Below are 17,689 nucleotides of genomic sequence, written 5' to 3' on the forward strand. Positions count from 1 at the left end.
TCAGCCTTGAGCATAATTGTAATAATTTATTTTAAAGATCACTTTTACCTCAGGAAAGCTTCATCTCCTTCCTTGGCTGTTTTCCAGCTCTGTTTCGTTTGGCTTTCCGAACACATCCTGAGTAAGAGGATCAAAGGTAGAAGGATTGCCTCTTCACCTTGAAAGTAGGAGGGCACTTCTCAGTGAAGAGCCAGTTTTCTCCTTATACTTTGCGGTGAAGACCATTATACCAAACTTTGATGAAGGCCCCTCAGTACCAGAATCAGAGGCATCAGATTGTATTTTACGAGGCCACCTATAGACTCGCACAACACATTATAAAAACTACTTTAGTTATTCAGATGATTTAAGAATAAATGAAGGCAGTTTTACTGTAACTTAAACAAAACTACACAGGCTCACATTACCATGAGTTTAATTTTGTACATCTTTACAAGATGATTTATCAGTTTGGTATGACATTGATTGCGCACAATACACAATGAACAAAGGAAGCTTTTCACACTCAGACATGCAGTCATAATAGTGTATAGTGTGTGTGATGTTTTTTTTATTTGGAGAAAAAAAGAATGTAAATATCACATCGTTTATGATGTCAAGGATCTAATAGTCAAATTTTTTCATACGTAACTGTGGCATAAATGAGTTTTGGCCATTTAAGGTACCACTGGTAAGAGGCACAAAGACCTCTTCCAGTAAAAACCTATGAGACCAACTTAAGTGTGAGTCCCACTTGTGCAACATGGCTGACCTCCTTTATAGTTACACGGCTGTCAACAGCTTCGGCACTGTGATCTGCCTTTTTTTTTTTTTTTCTCGTCTAATTATCACTTCAAGCTTGACTGCTGTGAATAATACAGCTAAATGGTAGGGGATTCATTTGAAGCCAAGCTATGGAAATCATCAATCATCATTGATGAAATAAAAATCCAAATCAATATTAAAAAAAAAAAACAAAAAACTAACCCTTGTGTAAAAACTGAATTTTGCATGGGCATTAATTAGATGGAAATTCGGGACATGCTATATTTTAATGATTTTTACATCATGTTTACAGAGCCATCAGTGCGATCAACCTCTTCATGAATTATTCCAAAAACTTGATTGCAACCAAATAGAATTCTGGAAAAGGTTCAGTCAGTGTGTCATTTTCTCCACGTCTCTACAACACGAATGGCTGCCTTCTTCCCCATCCATTTCTCTTCCCCCCCCCTTCTCCTCAAGGACAACTGTCTACAGTAGGTTATTCACAAGTGTTTGCCTTGGTTTCTAAGATACTGTGTGTGAGCTGCCAAGTTTCATTTTCAATTTCGCTGTGTTTATCCAGCAGATTCTCTGCAATCTGTTGACAAAGAGCCGACCATGACAGCTAGGGCAAATGTGGCGCAATTGCAGAGACTGACCGAAAAGGCAAAAGTGATGGATGTCGACCCAAAATAACTCTTTATAAGGGGACGGATCTATGGAGACAGTATGGAGTGCCTTGCTGCAAATGGAAATGCCTCCTCTCACCCACAAGCTGAACTGCTGCAGGTACATTCTTGGTCTTCAGTTTCCCCCCATTATCGCTGACCAAATGTTCAATCGTAATATTATCCAAATTATTACTATGCACTTTCTGTGGCAGAAGAACCGGCACGCTGTGGTTTTGAACAGGATAATCAACATAATGAGGTTTATTGAGAATGTGCAGATGTCAGTATTGCGGTAAAGAAGTCTGGAGGTGATGAAGACATTGATTAGCTTCTCAGCAGTGAATTAAACAGGTGGTGTCAGAGATAGGCAGCGTTTCTCAGCTCTCAGAGGCAATGTTTTCCTCTGTCATTGACATCCTTTGGAGGCAAGAAGGGCGCCAAGTTTGAGGACAACAGGAAGGTGTGACACTACAGTGCTGATGGAGGAGTTATGAGTGGAAAAAGGGAGGGGGCGGGGGTAATTGAGGTGCTTATTTACGATTTCATATTTATGGAGTTGTGTTTGAGGAAGATTACATTCTCTTAATGCGGGCAGTTGGTGAGGAATTAGGAGGTGTCAGAAATAATGAATGTGGTGATGAGGTGGCACTCACTGCAGCGATGGTAAATTCAGAGGTGTTTATGGAGATATATCACTGTCTGTCACTGCAAACCAAGGGAGGATGTTACCCTGCGGTGCCAAAAGAAAACTTACTATGGTAGATGTCAAAAGGTCCACTTAATACAAAAAGGACTTTGTTTGGCATCAAGAGAGGAAACAGCTTTTATGAGAGCACAAATGCTGACGGTGCGTTAAATGAAGAAATTAAATAGCGAGGCTGAAAAAAAAAAAAAAAGGTGGATGATATGATGATATTTAAGTGAAATAGCAAGATCAATGTACTGGATGTGATGCTGAGTCAGCAAAGTCCTGTAAATTAACAAATATAAACGTGAATACGTAAATCACCCCATCATTTAACCACTTCTACAAAACAACAGCAAAAAACTAAATGTTTTGCCACTTTTTTCTCTGATTTTCTACACAGAATTCACCTGGTTGCTCTAAAAACCTCAAATTGTGAATAGAATAATATTTTTCAAATGCCTCCCACATCTTTGTGCAGTGCAGGGTTAAGGCTTTCACATCGCACTTGGCCTCCACTGTTAGATGTAATACAATAAAATGCTGCTGGTGTGTAAGTGTATAAATCTCAGATTCAAGCCTTTGCGGGTCAAATTAAAATAAAAAGATAAAAGTATGCAGAACACATGTTGTCTTATATCAACCTGTATTTGAATTATATTCAAAATATTTCCTTTTTAATTTTAATACTTGATAATAATGCAGTAGAAGCTTGAAATAATTTTCTGATTGGCTTGAGGGGTCTTGCATTGGCTCAGTAACATTTCCATAGTAAAATATTGAAAAAAAAAAAAAAAAAAAAAAAAAACTTTTTTGGGCAAGACAACAGAAGAAAGCTTAACAACAGAACACTCCCCAGGGGAGTTTCCGGTTACTACAGCTTGTTTTGGCTCAGGATTAAATGCCTGAAGTGAAATCTGGAGGCTGAGTGTGGATGTTCAAGCCAGCTAGAAGGTGTGGATAAAGATAAATATTAACATCAGCGTGTAAATGTCCTTTTGCCTCTGAAAGAGAGGCTTTGTTCCTTCATGTCAGTGGCACAATGTCAAGCAGCAACATGAAAGAAGCAGATGAACCATTACGGGTGAAAAAGATGAAAATAAATTGGTCACACAGGGAGTTAAAGGCCAGGAGACCGTTGGCCTTTAGCATACCCTTAGGGTAGCTAAGCTGCAGAGCGAGGCCGGCAGTCTCAGGTGGGGCGCACACCAACTACCACACCATTTGAATGTTGCAATTAGCCATTAACCAAATGTCATGAGTCATAAATCAGCCTTTCAAGGCACAGTTACATATAATCGTACTGAAAAGGTTGTCCACCTCATGCTGGGAAAGTCTTCATACGGTCATACCAAAAGCAGTGCTGAGATCTAAAAATGATGGAAAAGAGACTAAATGCCTCTCTCTCTTTCTTGGTTAGAACAGCAGTACATAAAGCCGACAGTATGCAGAATGGAAAGACTATATGGTGTTCAAAGACTGAACTAATTACACTATAATGAATGCAGCTCAGTCACTTGCCTTGAGTGTCCCATAGTAAAATATTTCTAGACCTTGGACACTTCTTTTCTTCTCTTTGGGCTTTTCCCCTTTTGGGGTCGCAGCAGCAAGTCAGCTCCCTGATTTGCAGTTGATTTGGCTACAGTTTTATGCCAGAGGCCCTTCCTGTCACAACCCTCCCCAGTTATTGTGGCTTGGGACCAGCACAAGCACTGGTTGTGGCTGGGGTTTAAGCCCAGGGACTCTGCATGTATTTTATTATTTTTTTACAATGTCTTGGATTACAATAACATTTATTGGCTGCTTTGGGGGCAGCACGGCAACATAATGGTTAGCGTTGTTGCCCTGCAACAACAGGGTCGCGGCTTCACTTCCCAGGCCTGGGGCCTTTCTGTGAATTTGCATGTTCTCCCTGTGCCTGCATGGGTTTCCTCTGGGTACTCCAGTTTCCTCCCACAGTCCAAAGACATCAGGTTTGGGTTAATCTGTGACTCTACTGTAAATTGCCTGAAGATTGTGGATTAAAAAAAAAAAAATAATTAAAACATGCAACCTGGTGAATCCACAAAACAACCCTTAGCTTTTTTTCCTGCATGGATTTAGCATTAAGACTGAAAAGCAAACAAACACAAGCAAACAAGAATCTCGCATCTCATCATGCTGTGGGTTCCAAACATCCAAGAGCTCATGTTTTCATCGGCTGATTTTTGATCAAGAATGACAAAAAGGAGACAGACCATTTGCTACCTTCTACAGTTGCAAGAAAAAAGTATGTGAACCCTTTGGGATTACTTGGATTTCTGCATAAATTGGTCATAAAATCTGTTCAGATTTTCATCTAAGTTACAACAATATACAAACACAGTCTGCTTAAACTAATACCGCACATAAAATTCAGTTTTTATGTTTTTCTTTATGTAAACATCCACAGTGCAGGGTGGAAAAAGTACGTGAACCCCTTGGCTAATGACCTCTGTGAGAGCTAATTGCAGCCAGGAGTCAGCAAACCTGGAGTCCAATCAATGTGAGTGATGAGATTGGATGCATTGGCTAAATCTGGAAGCTGGAAACGGTTACAAAAGTATCTCTAAAAGCCTTGATGCTTTATGATTGTCTACAAATGGAGAAAGTTCAGCACTGGTGCTCCTCTCCCTAGGCGTGGTCGTCCTGCAAAGATGACTGCGAGAGCACAGCGCAGAATGCTCAGTGAGGTGAAGAAGAATCAGCTAAAGACCTACAGAAATCTCTGGCACATGTTAGCATTTTTGTTGATAAATGTAGAATAAGTGAAACATTAAACAGGAATGGAGTTCATGGGAGGACACCACGGAGGAAGCCACTGCTGTCCAAAAAAAAACAACAACATTGCTGCATGTTTGAAGTTCGTGGAGAGCACCTGGATGTTCCACAGCGCTACTGGCAAAATATTCTGTGGACAGATGAAACCAAAATGGAGTTGTTTAGAGGGAACAGCACACCAACATCGAAACCTCATCCCAACTGTGAAATATGGTGGAGGGGGCATCATGGTTGGGGGCTGCTTTGCTGCCTCGGGGCCTGGATGGATTGCTGCCATTGATGGAATAAAAAATAAATTCCCAAGTTTATCAAGACATTTTGCAGGGAAGCTTAAGACCAACTGTCCGCCAACTGAAGGTCAACAGAGGATGGGTGATGCAACAGCACAACGACCAAAAGCATAGAAGTGCATCAACAAGAGAAGAAAACATGCCCTCTGGAGTGGCCCAGTCAGAGTCCCTGCCCTCAACCCCGATTGAGATGCTGTGGCAGGACCTCAAGAGAGCGATTCACACCAGACATCCCAAGAATTTTTCTGCACTGAAACTGTTTCATAAAGAGGAATGGTCCAAAATTCATCTTGATCATTGTGCAGGTCTGATGTGCAACTACAGGAAATGTTTGGTTGAGGTTATTGCTGCCGAAGAAGTGTCAACCAGGTATTAAATCCAAAGGTTCACATACTTTTTCCACCTTGCACTTTCCACCTGACACCCTTTACATGTTGTGTTTAGTAAAAACATGAAAACAGAATTTTTTGTGCGGTATTAGTTTAAGCATACTGTGTTTGTCTACTGTTGTGACTTAGATGAAGATTAGAACAGATTTTATGACCAATTTATGCAGAAATCACATACTTTTTCTTGCAACTGCATGTGGTTTCTGTGGAGAAAAAAAACAAAAACACCCTATACCGCCAAAATTTTCCTTCTGCTTCTAGACGTTTGAAGCTAAATTGTAGCCATCTTTAAGGCTGAAAAAGTATTTCAGCCACAATTCTGTCACAGTGAACTGATTCAACATCAGCAGATTAAGCTACTTCTGTAGCAGTGATTGCAGATGGAACCTTGCAACTGAGCTCTATAGGCTCAGCAATGCACTCCCATTACATTCACTTGCACTAGAAGAAGAGTAAATTAGGAGGAGGGTGTATACAATGCTGGTTCTGGGATTGTGTGTGTGTGTGTGTGTGTGTGTGTGTGTTTGCGGGCAAGGGTGTTCCCTTTAATAGTGTCATCGAATTTTGTCAAAGTGAGTATAGAAATGGCTGTATACCACCAATATTACTGCCCCTCAGGAAACCTAACAAGTAGGATTTACAGTTTATATGGTGGATTGCACATTGTGCTCCTTGTCTTCCCAACATCTGCAGACACTCTTAATCCCTGTCTCCCTGCCTCCAGATACAAATATTGACAGGCTATCCCACTCATTGCGCAGGCCCAATTGCATCATCATCACCTCGAGCTAACACCCCCAGAACTGTCCCAATCCGTGGTTATCTCCGTGGAGCTGTCATGTGTTCCACAGATAACGATGAAGCAATAAAGTTGAATCCGAAACTCTGAATCCATGAAATAATGCATGCCAGACAGGGTTCAGTCTGAGATAAATATTTTTTTTTGTTTGTTTGTTTGTTTGTTTTTGTTTTTCACTACCATATCCATCATTCTCACATGTGCAGGAAGGGTGTGCAGTATGAAATTCGAAAGATATTGTTTATAACGTGACAACATAGTCTATTAAACGCAACCAGCGCAGGGACAGTGGCATGAAATGTGGATTAGTAAATGCGTTTGAAAGATGTCATCGGCTGGCTTCTGCGTTCAGGATCATATTGGATCAATTAAGTCTGAAGAACCCTGCCTAAGTTGTCCTTCATTTAATGTTTAAGCTCGTGTGTGAGCTCAATTTTTTTTTTTTCTGCATTGGTCTTCACATTACCTTTGTCCAGGGGTATGGCACTGTTCACTGTGAAAAGAGGCATTTTGCCCCATCCTACCCCCAGAAGGAGCCCCAAAACACAACACAGCTTCTAAAGTTCTAGAAATGGTTATACTGCATGTACAAAAACTGCAGTTGTAGTTGTTAAAACTATAAACTGATGAGATCCCACTTTTTAATTTTATCAGTCGTAGTAAAGAAAAACACCAAACTCTTATGAAGAGGAGAAAAAAAATGTTTAGTGTGTAGGCGTCATAAATTAAACCATACAGGCCTATTTCAGTCCTCCCCAAATCTGTGTAAAATTACAAAAATGTAACCTGCTTTGATATCATTAAAACACACAGTGGCACCCTGTAAGGGCAAACATGAATATAGGCCAAATTGTATTCAGTGTGAATTTTATTTCTGTGTGCTTTAATCCTGTCTTTTTTTTTTTCTGGTTTTGTTTTTTCTCAGCCCCATACAGCAGTAGAGCGAAAAGTTCCTGAAATCTATATCAGCTCTGGGTCTAAAATAAATATTGCTTTTGCATGATAATCGCCTATTAAATGTTCGTTTTCACACCTGTTTAATTTTACCTCTATTTTGCAATTATTTTCACAAATCAGCTTGTCTGGACTCAGTCAAGGTGAGCTTACGAGTCAGAGATTTAGTATAGCCTGCAGGTCGAGGCGCTGGCAATAGATGTAGGAAGTGACTCATATTTTATGTGACAAACTTTTTAAAATTTCAAGATTCGCCTTGAACTCCAAGATAACAGCAGCAAAAATAAATAAGTAGATTTAGAATAAAGCGAACTGTTTATTTACATTTCTTTTTTTCTTCAGAAAGAGCAGAGGGGGCCGCAGGTTGCCGGCCCCCACCGTAGGCCTACACACGTCTGATGGCACTTATTTATAATATACTGGTTTGTAGTTACACTGATGCTCGTAGGATAAATGCAAGAGGTGGGTCAGAAATCTGATTCATTTTCACATACACATTTTATTTCGCATCAAAGTATTGAAAAAGGGCCCCACTGTATGTGACTGTGTATTCCTGAGGGCAAACCAATCTGGCAGGTAAAGATTCGTCGAGGGGAGAGCCATTCCCAGAATAATGATCACAACAGAACCATCCAAACAGGTGGAAAGACATTTGCATTGTGAATCTCATTGGCAGGAAAAATTGGCGAAAAAAGTGGCTACATTTAAAAACTTTAAATTTGGCAGTCTTTAGAGTCTATAGATTTTTGTAAGATGATAGTGTAAATACATCGCAATACATAACAACAAATGTAGTATTTATTTGATGTTTGACATCAGATATAGCTGTAAAATCTTGCATCTTTTTTTCATCTTCAGGTGAAACCAGGACATTTAAATGCATCTGCCTCAGCTCAACTTTCACATGTCCTGTTGCTTCCAACAACTTCCTTTCATCTTCCCATCTCCCTTTACTATCATATTGTCCTTTAATATTGCACTATCACCGTGTCACTGTGTGTAATTGGACAAGAAACAAATATATATATTATTATGAACATACTCTTTTGGGGAATGGTAGAGAAGTGACACCTACCTATTGCCTATGTCCTTGCTTTGGATATCACAAGTGTTGTGTTGCTTGGTTAAAATGTTCTGGTATTTGCTAAGAAGTGTTAGTATAACGCATAATACGACTCCCAGGGACAAGTAAGGAACACAGTTAGTTATTTTGGCATATTATTTCCAAGTATTTACCTGTGTTTTTTCCTTGTAACTCTCCATATATGAGTATTTGTCAAAACATTTACAGCACAGCCAAGTATATATCTTCTGTTTAGGTTCTGCTGAACAAAGACATCCCTCTTTGCCATTATGATTCTTCTCCTCAGCTCAGCTGACAATGGGTTTGTGCTTATTTTCACCAAAACGCTCTGTGCAAAGTACAACAATACAGTAGCTTCATCAAAATAAGCTAACACGTTGAGCATTAATGAGAAATGATTCACAGTAATAAAACACAGAAGAGACAGCGTCGGGTTTGGCTTGCATAGCAAAGCAAAAGAAAGAGAAAAACATTAAAAAATATATTTACAAATTATGCAAGTCCTTTTTCATTTTTAGTCATTTAGTGATTTTCTTCTACATCTCCATTGTGTCAACTGTTGTACACCATGTGACAGAAAATAGAAGCGGACATTTAACATATCGTTTACTCTTTTCTCGAGGGGAAGGGTTGGAAAAGAAAAACAAAACAAAAAAACAGTGTGAAACTGGTGCCTGTGTCTGTACATGACATTTACAGCATTTACTCTGCATTTTATTTTGCACTCTGTGTCTTTGTCTTCGTTCTGTCTCCTCTCCATCTTCTCAACATCATTCTGTGTCACTCGCAGAGAGAAAATCTCATAGCGCTTATAAACAAGGTGTCCGGGGACAGGCAGCAACTGTGGGGAACGATGTTTCACTAAGACTCTGAAAGACAGGCAAAGGCACACAGCGAAAACAGCAATGTAAAATCTGGATGACACTGAATCTTCATTGCACCCTGCCAGGATATATCTTAGGTTGGATTCAGGCAAGAAATTGTTGGGATACTAGAAGATAAAAAGGATGAAAATATCAAGATTTTATCCAATCCATATATGAAAGTAGTGATAGCAGTGGCATTAAGTGCTGCTACAATTTTGCCATAGCTGAGTTGGGATTGTTTTTCTACTGTTATAAAAACTTTGGTTAAACTTAGCTTAGATCAGCTTTTCAAAGAATTCACATGAAACAAGTCACATAAAATCCAGTTTATCTGTAAAATTATAAGAAGCTCATCAATAAGCCTGGGGGAAGATAAGACAATAGACGATAATAATAGTCATACGTGCCAACCGTAGACACTTCATCGATAGAACGTCTGATACGTTCCCGGTTCCATGAACAAACTCCAAGTTTATTCCCTAAACAGCCTGACCCATGCAGCAGTCTACTACTTTTCTCCTGGTCTTTATTAAAAATAGGCCATTAGAATAATCTGTAATTACAGATATGAAGTGATACGAAGAATTAGAAAGAAATAGTGAGAAGACTTTTGGCCATTATCGCCCAGTGCTACTTTTCCAAAACCTCCAGCAAAGATCATCAGTCTGAAACAGCATCACAGTTCTCATTCTACAACTTCTTGAAAGGCAGAAATGAAGCTTTCTTCTCAGATTGCCCTTTCACTTCCATCCTCTGCCATTACATTACTTTTATCTCTTTCAGATCAACACAAATAATCTTATTTTACTCCTGTTGTAACTGACTAAAGGAGACAAGCCTGATTTGTTTGGTTTTTGTTTGTTTGATTTATTTTTTTTCCTCACTAAAGAACTGGCAACACAGAATTATATACAAGTGAAGTTCTGCTCTGAGTTCTGTTATTAGATAGAAAAACGTAAATCTTTATTGATCTTGAGAGTTAAAACAAGATGACTTCTGTCCCATGCTTTGTTGGCACATATGAAAATAGAACCACATCGTGGGTTAATAAAAACATGAATAAGGTTTCAGTAGAATCTGCATATTATTGCTCTCCACAGATGCTTGCTTGCATCAGGTTGTGTCCATTGTGTGTGATGTGCACACAGATACCTCCTCATGAGGATAGACACTCACAGTGTTCCCTTTTCTCTGTGCTGTTTGTGGGAGGATGCCCGTTGTGGGAGGGATCTGTGCCAGGTCTCTTGTGGGAACCCCTACTCAGGGTGGCCCTGTTGGATGTTGTTGTGCCGCTCCAGGAGGCCATATGCTGCCGCTCCAGCGTTGACACGGTCACCATGCACTCGTCGGAGGGATCTGAGCTTGCAGCTGCCCACGAGCTGTGCATGTGGGAGCCCACGCTGTGCAGGGACTTCATGGCCGCTGTGTGGGCTGTTGAGTAGAGGGGAGATACAGGTGTTTGGAGGACACAAATGAAGTGTCACCATAAAGGCCCTTCTGATCAGATTTACCCTAATGACAGATTGTCTAACAATCGAATTGCTCAAAGTGCAAATGACTTAACTTACTGTCTGTGTTGGAATCTCTTCCTCTGGGCAGAGTCCCAACCTTGTCTGTTTGTGGCTTGAGGCCAGTAAGCGGGGCCCTCTTGTGGCCAAGGCTATGTGTGGCCTGCGCACTGTGGTCTGCTGTGCCAGAGCTGTCTGGCCGACACTGCTGGGAGCTTTTACCTACAATGAGCATCAAAAAGAGCGGCTTGGTTACCATGGACAACCAACACTCACGCATGGTGCATTGAGCTAGACACTAAAGTCATGTGCATGTACAAAGCAACACATATGTCGTGTTAAACCCATGTTGAATAACAAACATGCAATGGTTTGAAAGAATATGTAAATGTACAGACAATGTTTTCATCACACTGCATATGGAAATGAACATCCATAGGCGCGAAGTGTACATACACAGTAGGCTACACAGTTTTTGCTGAAAGGACAGTGCGACTGAATACTTAAACTTGTGAGTGGATTCTAAAGTTTAAAAGCCCCAAAAGACCATAAATGCTTTATTGAAATCAGACAGGAACCAAAGATGTGTAAAGAAATGTGCTATTTAAATCCATAAAACACAAATGCAACATGGCACCCCCTTTGGAAATACTGCCACCAAGCTGCCTTTTTTCACGTTGTGATTCACCGGACTGATAACATTTCCTCAACCTCACTGAATGCATTCCTAATGCATGACTCACAGTGTGTGACAGCTAAACGCAAGAGAAAAATGTTTGCATTACTAGTATTTGTAAATATTTTTAGTCACACTGACCTGCATTTTGCCCTGCAGCGGGTTTTTAAAAGTTTTGAAATCACATATTCCCAATGCACAAGTCAATCCCTCAACTTATCAAACAATGGAGTCTAAAAATGGTACAGTTGTGTCTCTGTAGGAGAAACTTTCAAGTTTTTTTCCTCTAAAGAAACATTCTCATGCAGAACCCTATTTATAAATGCATCAAGTCTTAAATGTTAGACATGTGACTTTTAAGTCGCGACCTACTGAAGTTGCTAAAGGATTATATGTTGTGTATTTGATGTAACTTTGAACAAACTGTCTCTTTGACAGAGAGTTAAAAGAGCATCCTTGATTTACATCACAATAACTGAAAATTTTTTACTTAATGGCAGCTATTATTTATATTCCAACTCTGAGAGTCAATCACTGTCCCCATTCGCTCTGTAAATGTGTTTCTTATCCAGTATGGAATTTCCAACAACCACTAGACTTTGACTTTGACTAGTCCTTATTTGTATCTGTTTAATTGAATTGGCTATTGGATGCTTTGGTCTTTGTGCTGTGCAGTGTGCCTATAGGTGATAGTTCAGCCAGAGCACAGCGTTTTCTGCCCCAGTGATCCAAATCCTACTGGCAGAAGAAATGTTGATATTGGGCAGTTCTGCAAAACCTTGGATTATGTTAAATATAATGTTATTGAGCATTCAGTGCCAATGTTGTGACAGATAGCGATTAGTTAGAGATGGTCGCTTAAAAAAAAACAAAAAAAAAAAACAAACATTGTTTATCAGGCACGTGTCCTCTCACATCCAGGATGTTCAAGAGCTAACTTTTTTCTTGCTACATCAAAAAACACAATTGCTCCTATCACTATCATAGGAATCAAATTATGTGCTACTAAATCATCCAGGATATCAGAATCATGATTCCTGAGGATATTGTGTTGAGTTGCTGCAGTCTCTTCAATGAAAAAGGAAAAACGCAATGTAGCAGTATAGCACATCATATTCCCACAGCTTTTTTTTTTATTCCTTACATCTAATAGCACAGCAAGAAATACATATTCATACATTAATAAATATTCTTTCCGTCAACTAAATAGAAGAAAATGATGTTTGCAAAATAGGTAGCCATTATTGTATATGTAGTGTAATTTTAATAACAATAAAGGTATGGTAACCATTAAGATTGTGGGATATTTTATTTCATGGGGAATATTTGTCAGTTTTGTCTGTTTGTTGTCTTTATTGTACAAGAGGTTATAATATGATCTCTGTCTTTAGGGCTTGGAGGCTATTGAGTCTCTTTGGGAAAGGGATGATATTGGCCAAGGCTAGTTAGCACCCCGACTTAGGCCAAAGAGAAAACGTATCAGGAACCAGAATTGCCCTTGGCTTTGTTTTATACAATTTTAACATCTCCTCTGTATTATTAGGAATTATTTAATGCTGAAATTGCTAAGTTTTTGGTACGTAAACAGCTGTCAGTGCTAACGTTGGCTCTGTTATGTTAGCAAAACGTACAATAGCGCCTTTAAAAATGTGATACTACAACATTTTGATCAGTATTTAAGAAATACATTTTATTATTGCAAAGCTTGTTGTTGATATATTAATGAGTACACAGTGCCAGTCAAAAGTTTGAACTTACTTCCAAATAAATAGGAAAGTGTGTCCAAACTTTTTATTGGTACGTTAGCATGATAATTTATTTGTCTGCAGCTGAAATGGCTCAAATCTTCACATACAGTATATTATGAAATTTTGTCTAGTGACATTTAACATGAGATGATCAGGCCAAAAAAATTTGTTTCACCATGTGGCAAACATACCTGCCCCCTCAAGGTTATCCATGCTATGCCCAGGAGTGTATTCAAAGCCACACATATTCTTAGACACCACAGCATATCTTTCATCCTCCTCCTCATCCTCATCGTCTTCAGAAAGGAGAGTGGCTCCCAAGTCGGCGCCCAGTGTGCTGGACATAAAGTCAATTGGAGGGATGGGGGTCTTGGACATGTTTGGACTGCTCTTCATGTGCCTAATTAATTGTTAGGAAATATTGTATGTTAATGATCACAACATTTATTTATTTCTTTTTTAAATAAATGAATGGAGGTAATATAACGACGAAAAGTACAGCAAAACAAGTTCCAGGATACATAATCATTGCATATTCAGAAAGGCAGAGATGCAATGCGCAGATAGTGCGAATGCCTGCAGTGGTGTGTGTTGTGCTAACACAATGGAGTTGTAATTGGACTGGATAAGGGATATCTGGATGGGCAGGGCTGTCACCAACATGCCTGTTATCTCTTCCACAGCTGTCCCCCATGATGGCTCACATCCCGCCATAGAGTAGGTGCATGCATAATTACCAACTCTATTTACTGATGTCAGAACAGCATGTTAGACTAAACCCAGTCATTACCCTCCAACACATGTCACCACTGACTTGTCAAGTTTTCCAGTGCTCCATCAAAGGTGTAATCAATGTAGAGCTTTTTTTATCGGCGGCAAGAAACATACACTGCAGATTCCAGCTGACACGAGTAAATACCAGCATTAACGGGGCGCACGCACATCAGCCATTGATATGCAAAACCCAAACTATCGACTGAATAAAATGAATACAATTACAGGTATCTTTCCTTTGTGTGAGGCAAACATATTTGAACAAAATTGCGATGTGTACACACAGTAAAGTCTGTAAAGCTTTCAAATAACACTCACACATTTCTTCCTTTTTTTCTTTTTACACAAGGACCCTTAAATTTTTACAATGTAGATGTTCCCAAAATGGATCTAACAGAAGCTTTAAAAGATCCTTACCATGCCTGCTTGGCCACTTCATATTGGTAAGCCCTAGTTAGCTCATCCAAGTGGGCCTGCAAAATGGACTGCATTTCTTCATGGTGGGCAGAGCTGAGAGAGGAAGAAGGCGGCGGGCTAAAGGGTGCTGCTGCTGGGGAAGAGGATCGTCCCCTCAGGGGAGGAGTGGGACCTCTCTCCTCCTCGACCTCATTGTCCAAATTCTGGTGGTGGTATGTCTGGACCGACATGGGCGACACCCAGCTGTTGTTGTCATATCTGGCGTGCAGACAAAGAACGAGAAAATAAGAAAATAAGAAAATAAGAACAATTTTATTTTTATTTTTATTTATTTTAAGATAGAAATATGCTAAACAATAACTGCTTGTCATTTTTGTCCACATTTGATTTTAAAACTGATCTTTTTAATCGATCAAAAATGTTACCAATGTGCTTTTCTTTCACCAAAACTACAAAAGGTAGCTCTTGCCCGAGCTCTCTGACGAAAACCACACACAGTCTGGCCACAGGTGCAGGATATTGTGACCTCTGTGTTTGCATGTGTTTCCTCTGTCCAAAAGTATTTTTGTGTATGTGGCACTGCAGAGCAGAGATTGATGAGATATGAATGTATCTTACCCTCCTCCGTGGTTTTCCTGAGGGTAACGGTCAAGGTCAACCTCTGTACCAGGAAGTGGATGCATCGGTGGAGGAGGCAGGGGCATGTTAGCCCAACATGTCCCATTAGATTTAGAGGTCTTTGATCCACCCTTCACCTTTTTTTTCTTCCCAACCTTTGTACCTGAGGGTAGGTAGAGAGGAAAGGAGATGTAGCCTATCTCTACCCAACAATCACACTCACAGTAGACCCCTGTGCGCTATACTCACACATATCATTCCACACTGAATACACAATCACTGAAAGTTATTCTTATATCTTTCGCTGCTATCTCAATATATTCAATCTTAGTCTCGCACCAATTCATTCAGTCTCCCACTGAATGCTCATTATTTCCCTTTTTTTGCATGCTGACAGCGCATTACGACATTTTCAAAATGTTCCGCTTTAAGTTGTTTCCATACAGCATCCCCACTTGCTCTACTTTATCTCTGGAAAGCCTGACATTTAGCTGAGCACACAGCATATTGTGCGAAACCACAAAAGTACAGAAAGACAGAAATGCCTCCATGACTTTTCTAAGTGTGTATACATTGCACAAATAACTTGGAACACTGAGGGATTTTCTGCCACCACTAATCAAGTTAACTCAAAGAAAAGCATCATGATTGTGTGACATTTCTGGGCTTGATAAGCTCCCAGGGCAGAATTGTGATGAAGACAGAAGAGTAATTAAGAACATTATCCTAAGGGTCCATTTTCAGTGATTATGTAAATATAATATGTAAATAAAATCCCTTCCATTTTTCCCTTTCCCTGGTTTAGCTTGCCAACTCCCTCATAGTAACTTCACTGAAAAAAAACAAGAAGAAGATAAAACAAAAGCCTATTACTGCCTATTACTGTTTCACTGCAAAAATGTTGCATCGGCAATGCTGCAGTCCGAAGGGACCCAATATACATACACAATACTGCCGGCAACACAGAAAAGGGCAAAAAAGAACTAAAAACTAAACAACAGGCTCTGTCTTGCACATTTTTCATTACATATTCTCGTACCGTTGCCAGGGCGTCTGTCGGTTAGCGAGTAGCCCAGGTTTGCTATTTCCTGCTGGGCTTGGAGAGAAGCCTTCCAGCGGGGATCTGGCCGGTCCACAGCCAGCTCATGGAAGCTGTTGGACTGGAGTATCTGAGTGGTGGCGTAGGGGGTGGGCTGAGTGCCTCGTGCTGGGCTGCTGTAACCTGCCTTCCCCATGAAGTCGATACTACTATAGATGGCACCATCGGACAGCATGGTGCCGGTCTTCTCCACCGCTGCAGACGGCAAAACATCTGAGACAAAGGACGGGTGACAGAGCGAGGAGGGAAAGATATCATGGAGAGATAAGTTGACATGAAGTTAACGATCTTTAAGGTCATTAATACTCCCTGCTGCTTTGGCACTCTGTATTATTTAAATACAGGTCTCAAATGGACTTGATGTGAATAAAAGTGATTATCTGCAACCATAATTAGCATGCAAAAAGCTGTCGCAGCCCAGAGGAGCCATTGCAAGAGGGACACTCTAACAGCGCTAAGCTTCAACGCCACTATTTTGCACAGATAAGCTCACCAGGATTCCAGTGTGTTTTGAGAATATGCAAACATACAAATACACAATGCAAAAATATATACTTGCACTATCAACCTCAGGTAGCCTTGAAAATGTAGAATGGCAGAGCATGAGAAAGGATAACGGGCACAAATATATATGCAAACACCACAACTTTAAGCAAAATATCAAGCCTGTCAAATGAAATTAGTAAACTAAAGCCCTCAAAGGCGCTTTTAATTTGGATGCATGTGTTTGTTTGTGCATGCCGGCTTAAGCGTGATGCCCTGTCACTGTGCTTCTCAAAGGATGAACATCAAAAGTGTCTGACCAGGCATTACTAAAACTGTGTTGTGTGTTCAACACCCGCGCCTGCTCACATTTCTTACCTCCTCGGCCAAAGTTATTTCCCCCCTTTGGACTTCCTAAGCCTCTGTTAGCTGGGAGGCTTGTGGAGGGCCAAGAGTCAGCCAACCAGGGGAGGCCTTGGTCACCCGTTTTCAAAAGCCCCGGGCGGCTATGGAGAGGATGTTTGTAGGGAGACAAAGAGACGAGAGCAGAGAAGACAGAGATGTGGCGACATAGTCAAATTTCCAGCCTGCGCTTTAACAGTGTTGCTCATTTTCTTCCTGCTGCCTCAACAACAAATTGATGTGAAAACTCATTCAGCATATTCTCGCCTGTGGAACAGCCCAATGCACAAGCAACAATAAACAACAGAAAGACATAAAATGGCAAGTCTATAAATCAGACTTCTGCCTCCCCTTAACTCTCCCACCCCTAACTCTCCCCGTAGAGACAAGGCAGGCCTAAATACACACTAAATCTACCTTAGAGCCTTAGCACAACAGAAATTTACATTTTAAATTGAGAATCATGGACAGCCTCTGGCAGATCAGCTACACTGGTGCATTGTCACCATAGCAACAGAGACAGCAAAAGCCCATTAGGTGGTTTAGGAAAGCTACCGTGTCATTTTGTCTTAGTGAAATACAACAGTCATGAATACAGGATTTGACTTCAAGGCAGGAAAGTTGTGGGCAGCAATTTAAGGAGAAAAAAGGCAACAGTTTACAAGCACATTGTAAAAATGGCA

The 17,689-nt window shown here is 40.3% G+C and overlaps 1 protein-coding gene across 1 annotated transcript in view; it reads right to left on the reverse strand.

The window, feature by feature from the left end:
* Positions 1 to 10,437: 10,437 nt before the first annotated feature.
* The window catches only part of LOC115054570 (roundabout homolog 2-like), a 72,450-nt gene continuing 65,198 nt past the window's right edge, over positions 10,438 to 17,689 (reverse strand). The window contains exons 20-26 of the mRNA XM_029519840.1: positions 16,983 to 17,110; positions 16,062 to 16,334; positions 15,023 to 15,185; positions 14,405 to 14,662; positions 13,405 to 13,613; positions 10,850 to 11,011; positions 10,438 to 10,703 (exon numbers count right to left, since the gene is read on the reverse strand). Coding sequence (XP_029375700.1) covers positions 10,438 to 10,703; positions 10,850 to 11,011; positions 13,405 to 13,613; positions 14,405 to 14,662; positions 15,023 to 15,185; positions 16,062 to 16,334; positions 16,983 to 17,110 — 1,459 coding nt within the window. The remainder of the gene's footprint in view (positions 10,704 to 10,849; positions 11,012 to 13,404; positions 13,614 to 14,404; positions 14,663 to 15,022; positions 15,186 to 16,061; positions 16,335 to 16,982; positions 17,111 to 17,689) is intronic.

Source organism: Echeneis naucrates, chromosome 14 (genome assembly GCF_900963305.1).
Source record: "Echeneis naucrates chromosome 14, fEcheNa1.1, whole genome shotgun sequence".
Taxonomy (NCBI): Eukaryota; Metazoa; Chordata; class Actinopteri; order Carangiformes; family Echeneidae; genus Echeneis; species Echeneis naucrates.